Below are 20832 nucleotides of genomic sequence, written 5' to 3' on the forward strand. Positions count from 1 at the left end.
GAACGCTTCTTGCACGAGACGAGCCCGATCGCGAAGACTACAGAAAAGAGTGCGCTAACGCAGACGAAGAAAATAAAGAAGCGGACGGAGAGGAAGGCGCGCGGCACCGCGGCAGCCGCCGGTGGTGGTAGTGGTGGTTTATTTTTAAGCCTGACCCAGTCGCCGCCGCTGCTGGAGATCAGCGCACGCACGAGCAGATGACGGCCTGCGAGCACAAGCCGGCCGGCGTGCAACGGCGCCCAAGGAGAAAGGGGGTGACCACAGCTGCAGGTAGCCGCTTCCCTGCTCTTCTAGCCTGCAGCATGTTCGAGAGCGCGCGCCGCGCGCAGCACCCGTTTTTTTTTCTTTTTTTTACGCTGATTCACTCTTTACTGTCGGATCCGCGCAAGCAGCGAATCGTGTACGAAGCGAAAAGCAAACCAGCGCACACAAGCTGCATTTTTCTCCAGACTAAGACTTTTTTGTTGTTTTTTTGTTGTTGGGTGTGCTTAGTTAAAAAATAGTGGAGTGTATAAATATGTTGTCATTGAATGAGACAGGGAAATAGAGTAAACTGTGTTCTTTCACCTTGAAGTTGATCAAGTCTGTTCAAGGTGATAATCGGCATTGATGAAGCAGGAGGCAGGTTGGAAGTAGCAAACTAGATATATTGCCGCGAAAATATTTACGCAGTCAAATGCAAAGTGAGATTTTTTTTGGTGCGTGAAATATTTTAACACTGTGTAATTCCTCATCTGTTTATATGATCATCGAGTGTGTTCATCACGGCCGGTTAGTGTGTTTGTGACTGTTTACGAACTCATAGTGGTGCAACTTGTATTTGACTTTTATACTGTTATGTTCATGGGTGTATAGGACTGTGCTGTGGATTTTTGACCGTATGAAGTGATTTCGTTTCATTTTCCTACATATTTTTTATATTGTTGTTTCCGCTATGAAAAGAGGAGTAGCTGTCACCATTATAAGGTGACCATGTCTCTTTCTTTTATTTTCATTTCAATAAAAAAGAGAAATAAACAGCGCCTTACTCTTCTACTTCTCCTAAGTTATAGCCTAGGACAACTGTCCCTACATATGACCGACTGAGTCTCACTGTTCGACCGCTAAGTGGTTAGGCCTAAACTAGCATTGCATTATATGGAGTCTTACTGATCTATCAGTCTAGTGATTACAGCCTAGGCTGAAAGGAATGGGTTCCATACAGCCTTTAAATACATTTCCGTAAACAAATAAAAAGGGGAGGTGGCAACTTCTTGCCCGCCTCCTCATTCCCCTAGCCAGTGAGGTTACAACTGAATTTAAGCTGCCACCTACTGGGTAGTGCCTAATCTCATTAGCTGAGTTGTTAGACTTTAGGAAAGTATTCGGCACTCATTCTGCACTTGCTCTCTCTCTCTCTTGTTCCCATGCTCTTAGCGATTCCATGGTGCATCAGTGCCTCTAATTTCTCTCGTCATGTTTCTGTGGAATTTGTCCGCTGGCCCGGTCTCGTAGAATACCAGAAGTGACACATGTGCTGGCAGTTTACAAAAGTCAAAGAAGCGTTTCTGTCAAATTCTACGTTGTCACTATGCTGGCCTCTAGGAGCTTTCAACGACTGGGCTGTTCTCCCTTTGGGGAATTCTTGCCACTGTCTTTGCATAGGTCGACTTTGTGAAAAGTTCTTGCCATTGTGGGTCCTTCGTCGTAGGTATTTAGACCTGACAATAGGGAGGACCCATGCAAGGCCATCGCCTCCCACCCTTGGTGACAGTGTCATTGCTCCCACATTCAAGGGTAGGGATCAGTTGGTAATTACCCTTGCATTCAAACGCTCCACACACAGTCACTTACCGCGCAGAGAGAGAGAGCCGTGAAAGTGCTTGTATACCTTAGTGCGCCATACCGCCTGTTCTGCATGTTTAAGAGGTAATCGGCTTAACAAAGAGCTTCAACTTTATTTACAAATGGCTGCTTTTGGTGCTGTTACCACATTATGTGGTGCTTTGCATTTGGGAAATCTCCTGAATGTGCTACATGAGAAGTTACAACTGACCAGGGCGTGGGGCAAAGCTCTTTGGGTTCTCATCCACAAGTAGGGAAGGAGTGGGGGCAGAAGGGAGGGACATAGGAAATGTGCTGAGTAAGTGTAGCATGAGGACATGCCCATTTGTCGAGGACGTTTGGGTAGCCCCCTACACATGTGGTGTGGCATTCCTGACAGCACTCTGTGAGGCGTGTCACAGCATCATTCTGCAGTGTGAGTGTTTGTGCTTTGCCTGTGAGGGAAGCATCAAGGCAGTTGATTGTGCAAGGAGGCTAGGGAAATGGTGGTGTTTGACTGCTGCATGCTTTGCTGTATGCATTGATGCTAATTTCTGTGCTTTGTGCTCTGGGATTCAGCATCTGCATCTTGTGAGCAAGGGAGTGAGTAAGCTAGTTTTGCTGCAGCTTGTGGTGTTACTTTATCCACTTGCCACAGTGCTATTTGTTTGCATTGGCACTACATATCATTGAGTGAGAACATATAGCACAGTGACAATAGGTTTCTGAGCCAATCACATGCATTTTAACTTGAGATTTTGTGCTTTGTAGGTGCCCAGTGGCAGCTTGAGTCTGTGAAGTAAAACTTTTCTTGAACAATGTTGAAAGGCACTTAACAATAAAACCTTGCAGACAAACAACCAATGGTTGTTTCAGTTAAGGAGATACAGAGTTTATTCAGTTTGATGTGGATATTTAAGGAGAGATTGCTTGAGAAGTTATAGATATGAGCAAATGATGCATCGATGAGTTTGTGCTTTGCTATAGTGTGCAGTGTCATGTACCAATTTCTGTTTGTATGCAATCAATACTGAACATTTTTGCTTTGGCTGACACACTTTGGCGATGTCATGCTTGAAATTTTGTGCAACTCGTATAATATTATTGGTATACTATCTTCGATTTGATGCACAACTCAGTCTTTACCGTTTGCAAAGTTTAAGGTTTCGCAATGTAATTTGTTCCTTGTACATTCTCTGTTGCACTACTACAGACTACCGTTAGTCCCATGGCAACGTCAAGCTTGTTTTTCAAGCGAAGTAGGTGCTCATAGTTGTTCCTCTACATCTTGCACAACTGTGCCAACATTTATACGAGACACCTACCTTCAAGAACAAAAGACTCCTTACGTCGCTGCCGCATTGTATGCCTTTGCGGTCATGCCTGATCGACACTCTTGGCTCGCACTCAAGGGTCTGACAGGCAAACTATCTGTCAGTAGTGTGGAGGGGCAAAATGAATAGCTGCTAGCCGTTCTCTGGAGGATTTTGGCAAGTTAGAAAGCCTGTCTCTTGACTGAGTGCACTGTCAGTAGGGGACCTCAAAGGGCTTGCTGCATCATATCTTCAGAGCCTGCTCTCTTGTAGCCCATCTACACGCTTTGTTTTGGCCAAGGCCAGATGAGTAATCCTTTGGATTGCACCTGTCATCCATGACCCTTTTGCTGGATGGCCTGTTTTGGTTTCAATTTCTTTATCATACAATGTGTTTAGTGGAGTGTGCCTCTGAGTAAAAGGGACACAAATGGTCATGTGCAGTTCACGTTCATATATTCAGTCATTTGAAGGTGGGTTGAAGATGGGAAGGCAGCAACGGCATTTGTCACATTTCAGATTACTTTTTTTAGTTAATCGCAAGATTGGTCTTATTTTTTCAATATGCTATGGTATTAATACATGGGAGCTATGGGTCATGGGGACACTGGCCAGGTTAATTTGCCCAGCGTAACTGCATATATAAAGAAAAAGAAAAATCGGCTACAAAGTGTCAGTTTTCTGCACACATGCAAACATTGAAGTTTTGTTTAGGTCTTTTATGTGTACTGGAGTAGTACTTTTCCCAGTCTGCATGTAGGATGTATTCCCGGTTTAGCGTACTTCTAGAGTTGGTCACATTGAGAAAGCCAGTACACGTAAAAAAAAAAAAAACTACATCGCTGTGTTGCTTGCTGTCTGTATCACTCGCTTCCTACAGAGAGAGGAGGAATACATAGAGTTTTACAAGAAATAAAGGGAACTTTGTGTTAAGAAAGTGTATGATGTGCTTGTGAAACATAAATTGACTTACCAAGTTGAGGAAAAGCACACACCTTACATCATTTGTTTTTTGTTTTTTTTACAACCATAAACAATTGAGACAGCTGTGATACTAGAAAAGCCAAGCGGGCTGTAGAGATTGACTTTTGATTAAGTAACAGCACCATCGTAAAATTTTCCTCTTGGTTGGCAATCTTACTCTTAATTACACCAGTAGCCGCAGATTGGGTTATGGTAGTGTTTTGTCAAGAAGAGTTGAATTGTTGAGATGCTCTCTTGAACATGAGGACACTCTGTAAGTAATGAAGTGTATTGCATGGTTGCATGTGGCATTAAGCATAGCTGCCAACATTTATAAGCTTGTCATAAAATGCCGAATTTTCGGAGCTTGTTAATGATTGTTGTAAAGGCAACAATAAATTTTTGATTTTTCATTTCAGCCCAGTTAAGTTAGTTTAGAAAAGTACAAGCACAGTTTCTGATAATTTTTTCAGAGCCTGATCTTTCGTACTCACTCAGTTATTTAGACCTAGCCACAGTACCACCATTGACAGGATGGAGACAGTGCATAATGGCAACTGATAAGGCGATTGATATTTAATAAGTTAACTTCATGGATAATTCCATTTGTCTGTGGTGCAGATAATTCTAACTGCGACTTCAGAGCAGAGTGCCCGTTCCCAGCTTCCTTCTAGTACGAAGTTTGCAGATGTTTAATGCACAGTCAACATTTTGACTAGTAAGACTTTTCATATTTTTCACTAAATTTTAGTATTTATTGGCTTTGACTCCAGCATGTTTCAAATACATATCAAGGTTGACAGGAAGGTCTGCATTAAGGCTATGCAACAAGTAAAGTTTTCAATGCCCAATGAGAATTGTAAAAATGCTTTTTCCTTTTTAAGGGAATTATTACAGGCACATGCTGGGGGCTGATGACTGACTTATTACTAATTAATGGCTGGAAACAAAGTTATCGGCATGTGGCAACTAAGTGTCATTGTGCATTCCATAATAGATAAAAGGCTTGTTTGGAGCTTTTAACTTGCAAGAAGTTTGAGCTGTTGATGCCAGACCTCGAGGCACGAGTAAACTCCTGTGGCTGTCACTTGGTCAAATATATCAGAAATATTGCCCACACATGCTTATCCTTCAGCTACCTTTCCCTTCACATCTGTCACGAGCACTTGCTCGGCTATCATGGGTCTTGTTTTGGTGTCACTCATTCGTTCGCAGTGCATTGTGTTCCTTTTCCTTACCTTATCATCTGTGTGTCTGCCCTGTTTATTGCTTAGTTTATCTTGAGTCGTTAAACCTTCAAGGCTTTTGCTGGCCTGATATAACAGTGGCTCTTGAACAGCAGCTCTTTTTTTGTGGCCACAATCCTTTGCTGAGCTTCCTCATGGCAGTGTTGTCAGCTTGTTGTAGTCATACGCCTAAAAGACAGTGCATGTGCTTGACAAAGAGAGCTTGTGTGATAAGCTTTTGTATTATGTCAGAATTTGCTGACTCACTCAGCTATATATTCAATACATGGCAACCTTTTCTCACCAGATAGGCAGCCACAACACATCTTGTTTTGTGCAAATAGAACGACTTTCCCATTAGAGAGAGGAAGGGCTGCATCTTGTCATCTGTAAATGTAGGCAGCTAGAATGCTTACATATAGTTCAACACAAATCGCAACAGTAAACACAGTTCACGAGGCTGGATTTTGAAAATAGGACGACTGATCTTGAACAAATGAAACCTTTTTTTGCTTATGTCACATTGACTTGCTTGGTGTTACCACTGGCCGCACAATTCACTTGTTTTACATTGTGTTTGGTCTGCAAAAGTAGGGTTTTCCAATTCCTGGGTTGGCAGGAGCTATTTCGGTGCCACTATTGCCTCAGCTGCTGCTATGGGCGGCAATGGCTATGTTGGTTTCACTGGGATTTATGATTGGCACGCTACCTTTACTTGTGCTCTGTCTTTTTTTGTTTAGCTCATGCTTTCTGGTTTTCTCCCCCAAATTTTTTATGTTAAACTTCACTGGCTGGTGGGCAACCGTGTTGTAGATAATGATGATTAATAAGAAAAGGCAGTATCAAAGTGTTTATTGTTTTGCACAGCTTAGGATTGATTTGGCCTTAGCTCCACTTTAATCGCTGTCTATTCTTTGTCTAGTGCTTAGAGCACAGCGCAGCGTTTAAGATATGACAAATTTAATGACGACAACCATAATAGTCATGAGTAGCACAACACCTGAACTGAATCACCTGTAGCAGGTCATCTCTAGTATAATATAAAGTATAAAAAGCACAGGCTGGTATAATGTGAATATTCCTTTCACATGATTCTATTTCTTCCTTATCATCAACTGCTAAGAGGTAGCTGATCTCACTGATAAGGGGGGCTGAGCGTTGCTCGTACCAGCGACAAATTCTGAAAAGGAATAGCATTGGAATAAAATCATTGCATTATCCTGGCCCAAAGCTGAGCTTACCTGTAGAAATACCTTAAAAATGATGGTAATATGCAAATACAGGGGTAACAGAAACATTACTTGACAGCACATGTATATATGAGGCTATCTGTAGTTATCTTGTCACCTCTAGACATTCCTTTCTGCCCCTGTTCCTTTACAGAAAACATGCGGCAGAACCCACCTCTCTATAACTGTCGATAGTAATGCATTAGAATTTAACCAATATAGGGACACAATGTATTGCCACCGTCGAAACGGGTTATGTAAGAGGCGTGTACTGCAGTGGGATTCCTTTCTTGCGCTTCCCTAGGAACACTCGGGGCCATCAAGCGCCGCTACCATCGTGAAGTTTGCACGTGGCCTCTGAAATGCATGGCGTGCCGGTGCTTGCAAACACTGAGAAACGTGTCATGTGGCAACCGGATTTCTTTCTTGTGCTTTCTGGACGCACTGCGCCATCTATTGGCACTGCCGAGAAATCTGCGCATGGCCTCCGAGATGAGAAGCGTGCTGCACCTGTGCCTTGCCGAGTATTGTTCCCTCGCTTGCTGCACACTCATTGGCTCCAACTCAGTAATCCAAGTCGGCGAGAGGTTCATTGAAGAGTGACACATGCCTAGTACATTTGTGGTGCAGCCTGCTAATGCTTTGGGTGGCTGTCCTTGAGGAACGCTTGTGAGGACGGCTTGATTCTGCTCAGCATCGGAGACGTTTAAGGGATCTTTTTCATCATTGTAGAGTGGAGCATTCCCATTGGCACATACCTAGTTAGCCTAGTTGGCGTCAAAACCATTTACTGAAGAGTGGCACACACCTACTGGTCTATACCCAGTGACCCAAGTTGGCGCCCAATTGGTGCTAACCAGTCCTGCATTTACAGTGACCCACGTTGGTCCAATGGTTGGTTTTTAACCCTGTTACCTCAGCACAGCAGCTAAATGCGCTAGCCATTCTACCAAGGACTACCCAGTGACTTAGGTAGGCAGGAAAACAGTCACATACAAACGTACATACAAACAAACAGAAAGATAAGCCTCTGGAAAGTGTGTGAAGTACCCAAAGAATGCCAATGCATTCATAAAACTTGCTAAACTTGTAAACAGGCTCAAAACTATCTGGTTAAGGCACACAACTAGTTGAAAGAATTGATCTAGTTGATTGGTCATACATTTATTTCTGTTATTTCTGGTGTCAAAAGTACACAACGCAGAGTCATACATTCCCTGTGCTTATACTTTCTTTTTTCCTTGGTGCTATTTTATTGAGATTGTTTCTGAAGAAAAGTTTTTAAACAATAAACCTTGAACGATACCATAGGTATCAATGGTTAATCCACCGTGCCAGTACATGAATAAACTTTCCGTCCCATTTCTCACAAGGGCGTTTGTTGACGACAGGCTGTGTTCGCTTACTTCCAATGGGCTCGCCCTTCTCTTCATGACCTGGTACCTCCTTGTGTTTTGCTTTTTTTTTCCTGCCCCGTTTGTATTCGTGAAGTGTAGCGTAGGGCCATTACAACTCGTGCAGGCTGCCATTTCGTCTCGACAATGGCTCTCTTAGCCTGGCCCAACAGAAGCAAGTAGGAGGAAATGATCCTTTCCGCTCCTTTAAGAGACGTTGTGTGCGCCCGTGTGTGTCCCTTTGTCACTTGCCTCACAGCAAGTAAAAAAAAAAGTAAGAGGGAGGGCAAGCACCTTTTTTCGCCTGTCGTTTGTGGTGTTGCTAGCAGTTGCCAAACACACCTTGGAAAATTCCTGAGGGAGACAGGCTGAGCAAAATAAAAAGAGACAGTGGAGCCTGGTCTGGAGGGCATGCTCTCTTAGGAATGTGCCACACTTTTGATGTGTTTACTCGTTCAGACCTCATTCCAAAGTCTGTGATGGAAAGTGGGCTGCTCTGTTACTGCTGCAGTTAATTTTCTTGCGTTTTTTATTTATTTGTTTTTCCCACAAGTTTTTGATAGATGCCTGAAATGAAGGCATCTTGCTCATGTTTTGTTGCATTTCTTATGACACCAGCATGTATAGTTCTTTCACAAGCTCTGCTACAATATGAGGAGAACAAGTACACATTGAGCAGCTTGTACTGACTGGCAGCATCATTGACTGCATTGAAAAAAAAAAAAAGAAAAACTGAAAAAGACCTACATTGCTTGAAATGCATCAGTACTCTCCTTGTTTCCTGTTTGGTTAGTATACTCAGCTGTGAGTTAGCCAGAATTTTATTTCAGAGGGTGTTTTTTTTTTCTTCTTCTCATCCCCACCTTTGTTTTTTCCAGAATGCTATGAATATCTGATACGTGCATCATATGGTAGACTAAGAATTGAGTGTGGGGTTTGGACCCTACACCCCCAATTACGCTACTGTTCTTGTGCTCACATTGAATAGGGGAGCTGCCTTGCTCTAAATTCTGCCCATGTTCCTAGTGGTTTCACGTACATCCTAGCCATCCTTTGAAATATTTGCTGCATAAGTGAATGCCTTTTTCCTCCCTGCAAATTGGAGGGATTTTTCATTTCTAAATTGTGGGGTTTTTTGTACCAAAATTACGATCTCATTATAAGGCACACCATATGGAAGATTGTTTTCAGGAAACACACACAAATTGTTTAATTTGACTGTGTGACTGTATACAACATTGTATATAAATCTGAAGGAGTTGGTCGCAGTACCAGGTGCTGTAAGCTAGCGCAATAATTTTATTGCATTCACTTTCAGAGGTTAAATATCTGAATTCTAGCATGTGACTTAGCTGTGTAGGCAGTACTAGATATGAATAAACAACCCCTGCTTGACATGAATGACTGTGCTCACAGCTGAAAAGTTCTTAAATAGATGAGGCTTGCTAGCTCAGCTACATTCATTTGTTATTTTCGTGCTCTGAGCTGTTACATTGAGAGTTTGTAGAAAATGTCTTGGGCACAGAATTTTTGAAACCATCAATAGTAGCAATGACAGGGGTGAGGGCAAGCAGATTGTTAAAATCTAAAGACAGAATGCATTCTGGTATTGCATTTTTGTAGCAGATTATCTGCCCACTTTTGTTAGTAACCAGCAAGAAAATATGAAAACCATCAAAAGCCAACTGCTAACCATTTGGAATCGGTTAACCTACTGTAATATCCCGAGAGATAGTCCACCTAAAATCGAGAGACAATTCAGTGAAAATATGAGGTAGGCTAACTTTCATTGTGGTGGGTAACTTTCATGTGGGCAACTTTCATTTTTTTTTTTTTCTAAGCCGGAAGATTAGGCAGGGTTGAGTTATCTTTTCGGGGTGGAGCATCTCTCGAGATTTTACAGTAGTCTAGTTGGTCTCGGTCCTCTCGGCAGTGATGTTCTCAAGATTTTTTGGAATTGAAGTGGACTGAGTGTAATGTTATGAGTCAGCATGATGCAGTTCCCAGAAGGTCATTGTTACTCACTGTTCTTGTATGTTCTCTATGTCTTGTGCAGGATGGGGAGGGAAGCGTAGCCGTTTCTAGTCTTAAGGCCACCGGTGGACAGCATGATGTCCAAGGGTGGAGAAGGTGACATCTCGTCCTGGACAAACCAAGTGAGTTAGCACATGACACTTCATTATATGGGCTGCTTCGATTGTGCCTGTCTTAGTAGTTAAGTGCGTAAAAATTGATACAAGATGATGTTTTTGCTGGCAAGGATTCATAGTGTCTTTCGTAGATTCGCAGTAGCTGGAAAATATTAATAGTAATGTTATAAATTGTGCATTAACTTGCATTAAGCTCCTAAAGGGGCACCATAGTTGAACTGTATTAGTAAAGTGTGCAAAAAAGCCATTCCTACCAAGATGCTTAGTAAGCCAGAAAAGATGGGCCTTGAAATTCCCACACCAGCTCACTTGGATGTCAGGGGTTTTGTTGGCATCTGCTTGGGGCTCAGTTCATTTATTGATCAGTAAAGATAGACACCATTGCATTCTAAAGGAGCCAAAGACTGAGCTTAGCAAATTAGGGCTTTGGCTCCTCTGGAATGCAAGATCTGTTACTGAGCTAAATGCAAGAGAAAATTTTGAAATCCAGTCACACTGATATACCATCACTGGGGTCTCGGTGCAGAAAAAAAAATTAGAGAAAGACCATGGCTTTCATTTTCTTTTCTAATAATCACCCTACCATATTTGCCCAATTTTAACACACCCTTGATCTAACGAGCATGAAATTTTCACAGGTTCGAAGTAAGCAAATAAAAGTGCTCCTGAATGTAATGTGCACCTGATCTACAAAAGGGGGGGAAAAAAAATAGAATGTCCCGCATGTTCATGATCAGAAGAAATGGGATGTGCAGAATTTTGTTGCAGAATTCTGCAGAAATCATAGAAGGGACACTTTCTTTTAATGAACTTTCATAATGAAAATGGTGCTTCAACATCACCATTTGTGCTTCATAGGCCATTGATACCAAGCACACAGATCGCAGTCGAGCACTGAACGAATCCATGGAAACTTTTACTAACATGGAGGAGGGAAAGAACTATGAGGGAGCACTGCGCCACGTGAAAGAAGCAAAATGAGTCATCCAAGCAAGTTATCATCATGTTGGAGCATGCGGCAGGTGTTTTAGTGTTCCCGATCCACCTGTGCTCTGCAGGCAGAGCAGCTGAACAAGCATGCATTGATTAAAAACTACCAGAAACAAAATGTTCCCAGCCAACACGCTGAGACTGAGGTCACTTGTTGGACTGACTATTCAAGAGGGAAAAAATGAAGAGAATTGCTTCACGAAGAGTTGGATTGTCGAAGCTGGCTGCGGGATGTAATGCTCTCTTCTAGTCTGTTTTCCTCCTGCATGTTCATGAAAACATGCTCTGACGCCATCTTGTGAAGGCAGTGATGCCTTTGACTACTCTGGCGGTAGGCTGTTGCCAACGGTGCAAATGCAGTTTTGGCTTTGTATCCAGTTGGAATGCACAGGTAACTATTGGACCCATTTTCTAAAAAAGAAGGGTATGTTAGGGCAAATATGGTATTAAAGGGCCCCCCACCAGGTCTGGCCATTTTAAACTGACGAGCACAGAACATACATCAAAGCATTACATCGCTGTGCGCCGCGGAAAGGTCTGAAATTTGAATCCGAATGCCGTTTTCCCTCATGGCGACTGCGCTCCAAGCTGGACGGTGATGTACTCGTGTCCCTGCGTCTATGTACTCGTGTCTGCAATGTGACGTCACTCATGGTGACACGTGACTTCGAGAATTATTCAAGGCAACAACTGTTATTTGTATGATCTGTTGCTGGAATTGACGAATTGAAGTTTATAGATATAATAAAACACACAAACGGAATGTCTGTGTGTTTTTTGTTTTACTTCGCACTGAAGCAAGCGAGATGTACTTCCGTTTCGTCTGCTTGTTCCCACGGTGGAGCGGTCGCGTGCGCAGGTACCAAAACTATGCCATTTTCTACTGTGTTCCAGTGCATGATTATGATCTGCGATCCGCTTGTTCTGCCTCAGTATTTGTGTAACACTGAATTATACCGCTATTCATGTTACCTTGTGCACAGCGTGCAAAATTGTGCGCTGCGTAAACAAGACAAGAGCTAGCGCGCGACACCGCCAGCGGAAGTGCGTAGCACCGAGAAAAAAAAAACACGAGAAGAAAAAGAAAGATGAAGGTGGGGCCTGTGATGTATGCGTGTATGCGTCATGCGATCCTTGAGGTCCAGTATGGGAGAACGAAGGAATTTCGCTTGCGGAGGGTAGACGGGGCGAGTGGAGAGAGCGTCTTGCTTGGCAGTGGAGCCTGCCTGCTGAAATCATGGGTTCGCGGCAGTGAAATATTTCTATCTTGGCTCTTAATGAGCCGGTTGGAAAAATTTTTGTGGCAGAATGCTCCCTAGAGGACACGTAACAAATTCCATCATATAACCAAAATTTGCTATGCGGCCTGGTGAGGGGCCCTCTAACGTGAAATTATAAAAATTCGGATACAGAAAGTTTGGAGCAATACTTCTCAGTTTACACTGATTTGCTATTTTACAGTGAAGCTGTTTATGGCTAGGGTTCCGTGCATTTTTTATGTCCATCAACAAATGTGTGGGAGCAAAAACTAGCATCATCAGCTATGGCTCGTGCCACTGCTTGTGTATTCGTCGCCTTCTTCTACCGCAGCTGGCTCGTTGGCGCACCTCAGCGTAACTGCGCGAATGCGCTTGTGCTACTGCTTGCGCATTTGTCGTCGTTGTCTTCTTCCACAGCTGGCTCCACTGCCACTCATCATGCCAGCGTTCCCATAGTGCCGCTCTCTCTGCAAAGGCGCTGACGGCACTAGCCCACCGCCAGTTGGTGGGGTAATTTCAGTCTCAAATCCTTTGCCGCAGTATATTGGGAAATGAAAACACAAATGTGTATAACGAATGTATAACACGAATGAATGCGGATGTATAAAAATAAATGTGTGTACATACCTTCCGTCACAATGACCACTAATAAAGACAATAAATGTGTTTGTATGTTTGTTCAAAATTCTGTGTCACCTGTTTGCCATGTGCTACACAGCTTTGCTGGTTATCCACCTTCACAAAGTGGAATAGCTTATAATTTTCTCTCTTGTGTTCTTCTAATTAATTAATTTTCATTAACTATTTTTCATTAATCATTTTAGGACACATGCTGAAGTTTGGGATTATGAAGGCAGCCACTGATCTAGGCACATTAATTTAGGAGTAATCCTGGGACCAGCACCACTTTTCAAGACATCTGTCCCCAGATTTAGTGACAATGTACATTGGTGTTCAATGTAGTTGTGTCCCACGCTGCTCCAAGATAGCTTCGTGGGGAACTGATACATGAAAAATCTATGCATTCTTCTGAAGATTTGTGGGACATACGGCTTGAAACCGGTGCTTGTCACAGGATGTCTACTAAGCGGACATGCTTTTGCATCCTGAGTGGCTTTAATTTCCCACTTACAACATTTCGTAAAACATTAAGATTAATTAACAATTTAGAAAAATTTTGTTACTAGCTTAATGGTGATTACTGCAGTTTCTGATATATGCCTTATATATGAGCCATCAAGAAGTATCATTTTGTCTCAAGTTCAATTTAAGACTCATTGCTGGAACTGCCAGTAAATGGCAGCTATGTTGTAAAAAAAGGGCTGGTATTCAATGCTCTCGATTTTCTTGGAGCTCTTTCTTTTTTGTATACTTACCTCTTGCCTTACAGTATAAGATAGAAACTTAATAGTCTCTGTTTGATGCTCTCGTGTTGTGCACTTGTCAGTTATTTTATCGCTATGTCTTATGAACTGCAAATGTGTAAATTGCAGCAGTCCTATTTTTTCTTAAAGTCTTTAGATGCATTGGATATACATTTCATATGGAGCCAGTGCTACCATTGCTATGTGGGCACAGGGCGATTATGGTACATGAATTTGGCCACAAACAGGATGCAAAACACCACTTGTGCCTCAAATAAAGCATTAGTAGGTGCCAAACATGGTTTTAGTTTGTTTCCTTGACAGGATTACAAATTGTTGATTAGGCTTCTTTGGCACACTATTTTTATAAATTGTTTCAGTGTAGTCCTTTTCTTTTCAAAAAACATTCTCATTTTGAATTCCATCCATAAATCTTTCATGTGGTGCTGTTTTGGCAACTAAACATACTTGCTCAAAGAGGATCTTGGTTTGAGCTAGTTGGAGCTAGTGTATAATCATCAGGATCACTGGACTTCTGGTTTTACATAAAGTGATTGTTTGTTCTGAATAAAGCTCAGAGTGAAGTTTGATGCCTGTCCTGAAAGTCTGAAGTCTGAAACAAGGAAGCTAGGACGAGAAAAGCTGCGCACAAACATATTCAAGATGAAGGGTGCATTTGGCATTGGAAATGGCCAGCAAAGAAAATCAAGCGTTTAGTGAGGTTATGTCAGTGCAATGGCAAGTTCTCCACTGCAGTCTCTGCAGAAAGTGTAAGTTGGTGACCCATCGTGATAGCCCATTGGCTATGGCTTTTCACTGCTGAGCTTGAAGTCTCAGGTTTGAGCCCAGCCCTGGCAGCCGCATTTTGATGGGGCTGAAATGCAGAAGCACTTGTGTATTTAAGTTTAGGTGCACGTTAAAGAGCCCCTGGGTGATAAAAATTAATTTGCAATTCTCCACTTTAACTCGCCCAGTAATCATATTGTGGTTTTGGCATGTAAAACCCCAGATATTCTTTTTAATGTTGGTGTGCAAGGACAACAGAGGTGCCTCTAGTAAACGCGCTCATAATTGGTGCTGAACTTAATCAGCATGCACAGAATCAAGCCTTATCCGGTATAGTTTCTTAAAAATTATTCTAGCGTTTACTAGTGTTTGTACATATCAGCGTGCGTGCAAGCATTTGCTGGCACACAGCGTGTTATCTCAAAGACAATTCTCAATTTTGACTGGACAGCATGTCTGTTTAACAGCACTTGGGCAGTCTGTCCTTTTGTGTAGCTGTTGTCGAATGCATTGCAGTTAGTTGTGGCTGTGGTTGACAAGGGTATCACACATGTGCTTGTACTTGTCCAGGATCAAGCTGCAGGCAAGAAGGAATCCAAGGAGGACAAGGCATGGCATGGGGTGAGGACAGTGGTGCTGCAGCGGTCCAGCTCGAACGAGGACCTGGGCTTCACGCTGCGGCACTTTGTGGTCTACCCTCCCGATGCCATCAAGGTGAGCATACCTTTCCTTGCATGGGGTAGCATGTCTGAGCCACATAGGCCCTGAGCGTTCACGTTTTGTCCACCTCCATCATATTGCATTGCCTCCGTATTATCTAAGCTGAGGCAGTGCAATGGTTTAGAAAGCTTGAGAGCTACTTGAAATCCGGCTGGAGTTGACTGTGTTGTAGTCTGTCTCATATTGTATGTGCAGCGCTTCATATTTTTGAAGAAGGAATGTGGCAGTTATGTCCCCCCCTCCAAAGCTTTGGAACTCTAAGGTGTAATTGGGGGCGGTGCCAAATGCATTGAATGATGTCTCCTTGATCTTTTTCTTGTTGAATGCAGAAAAGAAAAAGTGTACAAAAAATGTTGACTGCCAATATAAAAAAAAATTTTTGCTGAGCCATTCAGACTGGTTTGCGACATATGTGGTTATTGTGTGCTTCAAATCGAATGGGGTGATGTTAGTCATGTGTTGGACACAGCAGCTCTCGTTGTTTCAGGGCATTAACAGCAAAGCGTTTGTGACACTGTTGAGTGTTGTTTTTCCACCTTAATCAGCATCTGGCAAAAAAGAGAGTTGGAAGCTGAAAGACTGGGCAACTGTTCATAGAAGCTTACACCAAGTCAGTCAGTGCTCTGGGATAATGTTTTCCAGCAAAGCTATTTATGACTAGGGTTCCGTTCATTTTTCGTGTCCATTAACAAATCTGTGTCAGCAAAAACTATCACGATCAGCAATGGCTCGTGCCACCGCTTGCACGTTTGTTGTCACCATCTTGTCCCACAGCTGGCTTTGTTGCCTCTCATCATGCCAGCGTTCCCATACTGCCCCTCCCTCTGCAAAGGCCTCTCCCTCTGCGACTGGCAGTGGCACTGGCCCTCTGCCTGTCGGTTCGATGATTTTGGTCTCAAATTCTTTGCCTCAATATATTGCAAAATGAAAATACAAATGTATGTAATGAATGTATAACACTGTCACGCATATGTTAACGTCTGGTACGCTTGCTTGAGCAGGCAGAAGGAACACATGAACACATGGTGCAGCACACACACACAACATTAATTCAATATGGACTTTTAACAACAGTAACACGCGGTAACGTTCGACACTTATTGCACACGGAATGCGTCCTCCCTTGCTAAGCTTTACGCTCGCACTACCCCGTTTACTAACGTCTGTGCGGCGATCGTCTATTCGCTGTAGTAGAGGCGCTTACAGTACCGGTTCTGTTCGAGGCGGGTATCGGCATCCCCCGGTCTGTGGTCCATCGTTGTAATCTGGTTGTCTTCAGTCGTTGCTGGTGTCCGGTGTCACCGATGCCTTGGCCGACGTGACGAAGGCACGGTTGCTGAGGAGCTGTCGCGCGCCGGCCCAGCTTAGTTCTCTAGACGGGACGGCGACTGGCTGCAGCCAGCCTCCGCGCGTCTACGTTCAGCGGCGCAAACGCTGACGTGTCCTGGCAGGTAGGTCCGGGCCAGCGGTAGTTCCGGGGACGTCTGACATCTGCTCGCCGAGCCTGTTACTCGGGCGGGACGTCGATGCGTCGCCTAGGAACTGGGGCAGGACCCAGAGAGGCGATCTCCGGCCGTCTTCTCCTGGAACACTGCGTCCCGGCCACCACGTCCTTCCCTGCGCACGCCTCTTTTCCAAGATGGCGGCTCCACGCGCTCGCTCCACTCCTTCTTCCTCGTCTTCTTTCCTTGTTTATGCTTGTCACTCCTGACAAACACGAACGAATGTGGATGTATAAAATAAATGTGTGCGCATACCGTTCGTCATGATGACCACCGATCAAGAGAAAAAATGTGTTTGTACCTTTGTTCAAAATTCTGTGTCGTCTCTTGGTTGTGCGCTACACAGCTTCGCTGGTCATCCACCTTCACAGAGTGGAATGGCTCAGGATTCCTTTTTTCAGAAACTGCATAGTAAGTGAAGGCATTGCAGTGCAATTTTTCTCAGTCTTGTTTACCAAAAGGAATTCTGGAGAGTAGCGCTGTTATTATTAATGAAGTACTTCTTGAAATTTGGCTGGTAGCCTGCGGAAATTGAATTACTTCTTCCACTTCAAAAATAAGTCAGAAAAGCTTGCGTCACCTTTTTATCGTGGCTCGCACTCATCCACATTTTTCACAGGTGGCTGCATAAGATTATGAAATATGAATGTCTTGAAGACAAATTTTTGTTTCTGCTTTGGTGCTCAGTCTGGAATTCAGTGGTGCATTGGTGTAGCTGCACACAGAAATACAGCTTACAACTTTGGGCTTAAGATGCACGTGTGGGCTGCATGGCAATTAAATTTTCTCATGGCTCTTGCATGTCACAAGCTCTTGAACCTTTGCGATTGATTGTCTTATCAAATCATGCTGGCTAGAGCAGATTTTATTGTCTGGAGTATTGTTGCCATATGTGAAGAGCTCACAAGGGCGTTAGTTAACAGCTTTGACGATCATATTATGATAACTTTTAATCTTCATTACTGATTTGTTAACAATATCATAGTCACTAGCAGGTTCCTGAGAAGCAATTTTTGTTTCTTGCAGGCTGCCCGGTTAGCAGGAAAACACCCAACAGTTGTAGGTAAGTAAAAAAAAAAAGAAATTGTTTCATTGTTGTGTCTATTTTAATTTTTGTCAGTGACAAACACTGACAGGTTTACTAACGGAAGATGATCTGACAATTTCTGTGTAGTCTCACTCGTGTTTTAAAAAAAAATTACAGGAGGCTTACATCAGTGAGAAAAGTTATGAGAGGTGCTTGGGTCATGCCCCAAGTAAACATGATGTGTAATCTCGCTAGGATTTCTGTATGGAAAAGATCGGGAGGTCAGAACTACCTGGAAGAGACTTGGGAAATTGCTGATGAGTCACATCACAAGAAAATATAATGTATGATTTTAGCAAAATTTGAGGCAGTTTTCACTTCATGAAGGCATTGTGAGAGCTAATGAGGGTAGTAATGAGCATAAACACTGAGTGATAACATCGTTGTAGTCATCTGTTGAAAATTAATTTCAAAGACTGCATAGTAGTTGGGAGCTCAGTTTAGTGGAGCCAAGTAATACACGTTTTGACAGGTTGAGAATGAAGAGTAGACTGGCTTTATTCCACAGTAAAACAGGTCAGCCAAGTGGCAATATTGGCACCCCTGTTGGGCAGCCACCTCGCATCCCAAGAAAGAGCAGGGGGCAATGACTCCCACATGGTGGCCAGGCGAGGTAGCTGAATTTCTCAGAAGCAAGGGACAAATCACAGTGACAGACGGGCGCTACATAGTTCTTGCAGAAGAATAACTGAAATGAAAATGTTTTTTTTTTTTGTGTGGTGCACATGTAAAACATGTACACATAAAACAATTAGCTTCTTGTGGGGTTTCATGATCAGGAAGAAATCTGAAGTCCCATGGCCATAATAAGTAGATCTGCTAGAGGTATTTTGCTTTTTCATGTAGCCTTATTCGAGTTAAAGGTGTTTCTGGTGCGGTATTATTCAGTGTTGCTTCATACAGGAAGTGGTCAGAGTACAATTGTGAATCCAAATCCACCATACTTTTCACTTGTAAGGCTGCTTGCCATTGGTTGGACACTTTCAAACCAAACCAAATTTATTGGTCCTTGACTGGAGCAGCTCAAAATACAGACCATAGTGGCTTCACCAAAGTACCTGGGCTGTTTTGCACTGAATTACACAGAAGTATGGAAAAGAGTAGTATGAAAAATGAACTCAAATACAGCTATAGATGGCATAAAATGGTAGATTGGTAATGGTAGATGGTTGAAAAGAAAGCATGAAAATTCTTTATGGCAACAGCTTCAGTAAGGTCCGTTTCCCTGGTACATAGCAACGATATGGCAGTCGGCAACAGTATGATGTTTTGATGACAGCCTTCCCCAGCATGCTGACTCATGCTGCATGTGCACATGTAACACCCAACCAGTGTAGCATTGGCAGAACTGCAACTTCATGGCATAAAAAAAAAAAAAAGAAAAGGTGAAAAATTCAACTCATGTGCATACAAAAGCAGATACAGTGAAGACAGAGGTAATGAGCGTGAAGCGTCATAACAATTCAAATTATGTGGTAGCCAACAATATTTAACTACTACCGTTGAACCGATGAAAATTAATATTAAACATGTTAACATTGAAGTAATGCACTAAGCAAAGAACACACTAGTAATTGACTTCTGCTAGTAATGTGTTGGCTATTGCTTGTTCTTGTAGATTGCTCTTGCATACATACTTTTGTATGCAAGATTTGTTTGTACTGTACATAGTTGAACAGATTATCTTAAGTGCATAGCTGCCAACTTTTACAATTTTATCATAAGATGTCACATTTTTGGAGCTTGTTTACAGTTGTATTGACACCAGTGATCTTCCATTTGCATCCAGTTTAGGGCAGAATTATTATTATTATTATTTGTTTTGAACACATATACACATATACACAGGTATCAGGAAAGGGAAAGCGAGGAGCAGGCTGGCAACTGCCACCGGAAGGGGCACAACGCAGAATGGCAAGATATACAATTACAGTAGTCGACTGATTTTTCAGAGCCAGATTTTTCGGATCTGCTCGATTATTTGGATGTATACGCACAGCACTTCACAGAACCAATGCACTCCATAGAACCAGTGCGCAATGGCAACTGAACTTTCGGCCACCATTACATGAGTGTTTCATGTATAAACTCCATGAATATTTCCACATGTAATGCAGATTCTTAGATAATTATTCCAGATTATTGATGCAGATTCCAGCTGTGACTCTGGAGAAATGTGCCTGTTCACAACATACCTACAAAACAGTCAGTTAATTATGTTAATTAATAAATCAACAGTCTGAATGATACAGTTGACTTAGGTTAATTTGACCCTGACGGGACTGATGAAACTGATTGCATTATTCGTTGGGTCGAATTAAACAAGATGCAGAAAAAATGCCAAAGCATGCCACTGATTCATTTGGCAGTATTTGCCATATTTTAACACACCCTCGAATCAAATATACACCTGCTTTCTATGTGTCCAAAGGGGCGAACTAATCTAGAAATGACATTAAAGCTCTGAAACAATTAAATCTAATGGGCACCTGATTTTTAGCAAGAGAAATGGGCAAGGGCAATGGGCAAGGGGCGTATATATGCACAACAGTGGCCGGTTTCCTAAAGTCAGCTTCGCTTCAATACATCTGTGCAGTAAAGTATACGAATGCTGCGAAGGTGGTTTTGGTATCATGTCCAATTGTACTGTGCAGGCAATTCTCAACCCAATTCGACCCCCCCCCCCCCCCAAAAAAAAAGAAGGCATGGGTTAGAATTGGTAAATACTGTGATCAGACATTGTGAGCTACAGTTATTGCTTGAAATATTTTTCTAGGGCAGGCCAAAAATAATAATTTTTGACTGAATATTTTTTTTAATGTGTATTCAATGCATTCACTGTTTTGCAAGTTCTACTGATACAGACGTTTCCACTAAAGGGGTCACTATTGGGGTCATTATAGGGATCAGGTGCATGCGTGCTGACTGGTCAAGTTCTAATCATACGGCAAAGGTCAAATTTAGGATTGAAATAACCAAAGTTTGGACCCATAGAAATGCGTGGGTGCTGGCCGGGACCTTCAGCCAGGATTGAGTTGAGCGAAAA

At 42.7% G+C, this 20832-nt stretch overlaps 1 protein-coding gene across 9 annotated transcripts in view; it reads left to right on the forward strand.

Annotated features, from left to right (window-relative positions):
• LOC126541152 (rho GTPase-activating protein 23-like) overlaps window positions 1–20832 on the forward strand; it is a 151766-nt gene that overhangs the window by 42028 nt on the left and 88906 nt on the right. For 8 of the 9 annotated variants that reach the window (XR_007601632.3, XM_050187824.3, XM_050187826.3 and 5 more), the window contains exons 2-4: window positions 9985–10084; window positions 15048–15191; window positions 17726–17762. Coding sequence is in view for 8 of the 9 variants with exons in the window: in XM_050187824.3 (XP_050043781.1) it covers window positions 10037–10084; window positions 15048–15191; window positions 17726–17762 (229 nt within the window). In the remaining variant the exon portion in view is untranslated. Of the gene's footprint in view, window positions 1–9472; window positions 10085–15047; window positions 15192–17725; window positions 17763–20832 lie in introns of those variants that run through there. The other variant, XM_055076512.1, reaches the window with a different exon arrangement.

Source organism: Dermacentor andersoni, chromosome 2, assembly GCF_023375885.2.
Source record: "Dermacentor andersoni chromosome 2, qqDerAnde1_hic_scaffold, whole genome shotgun sequence".
NCBI lineage: Eukaryota > Metazoa > Arthropoda > Arachnida > Ixodida > Ixodidae > Dermacentor > Dermacentor andersoni.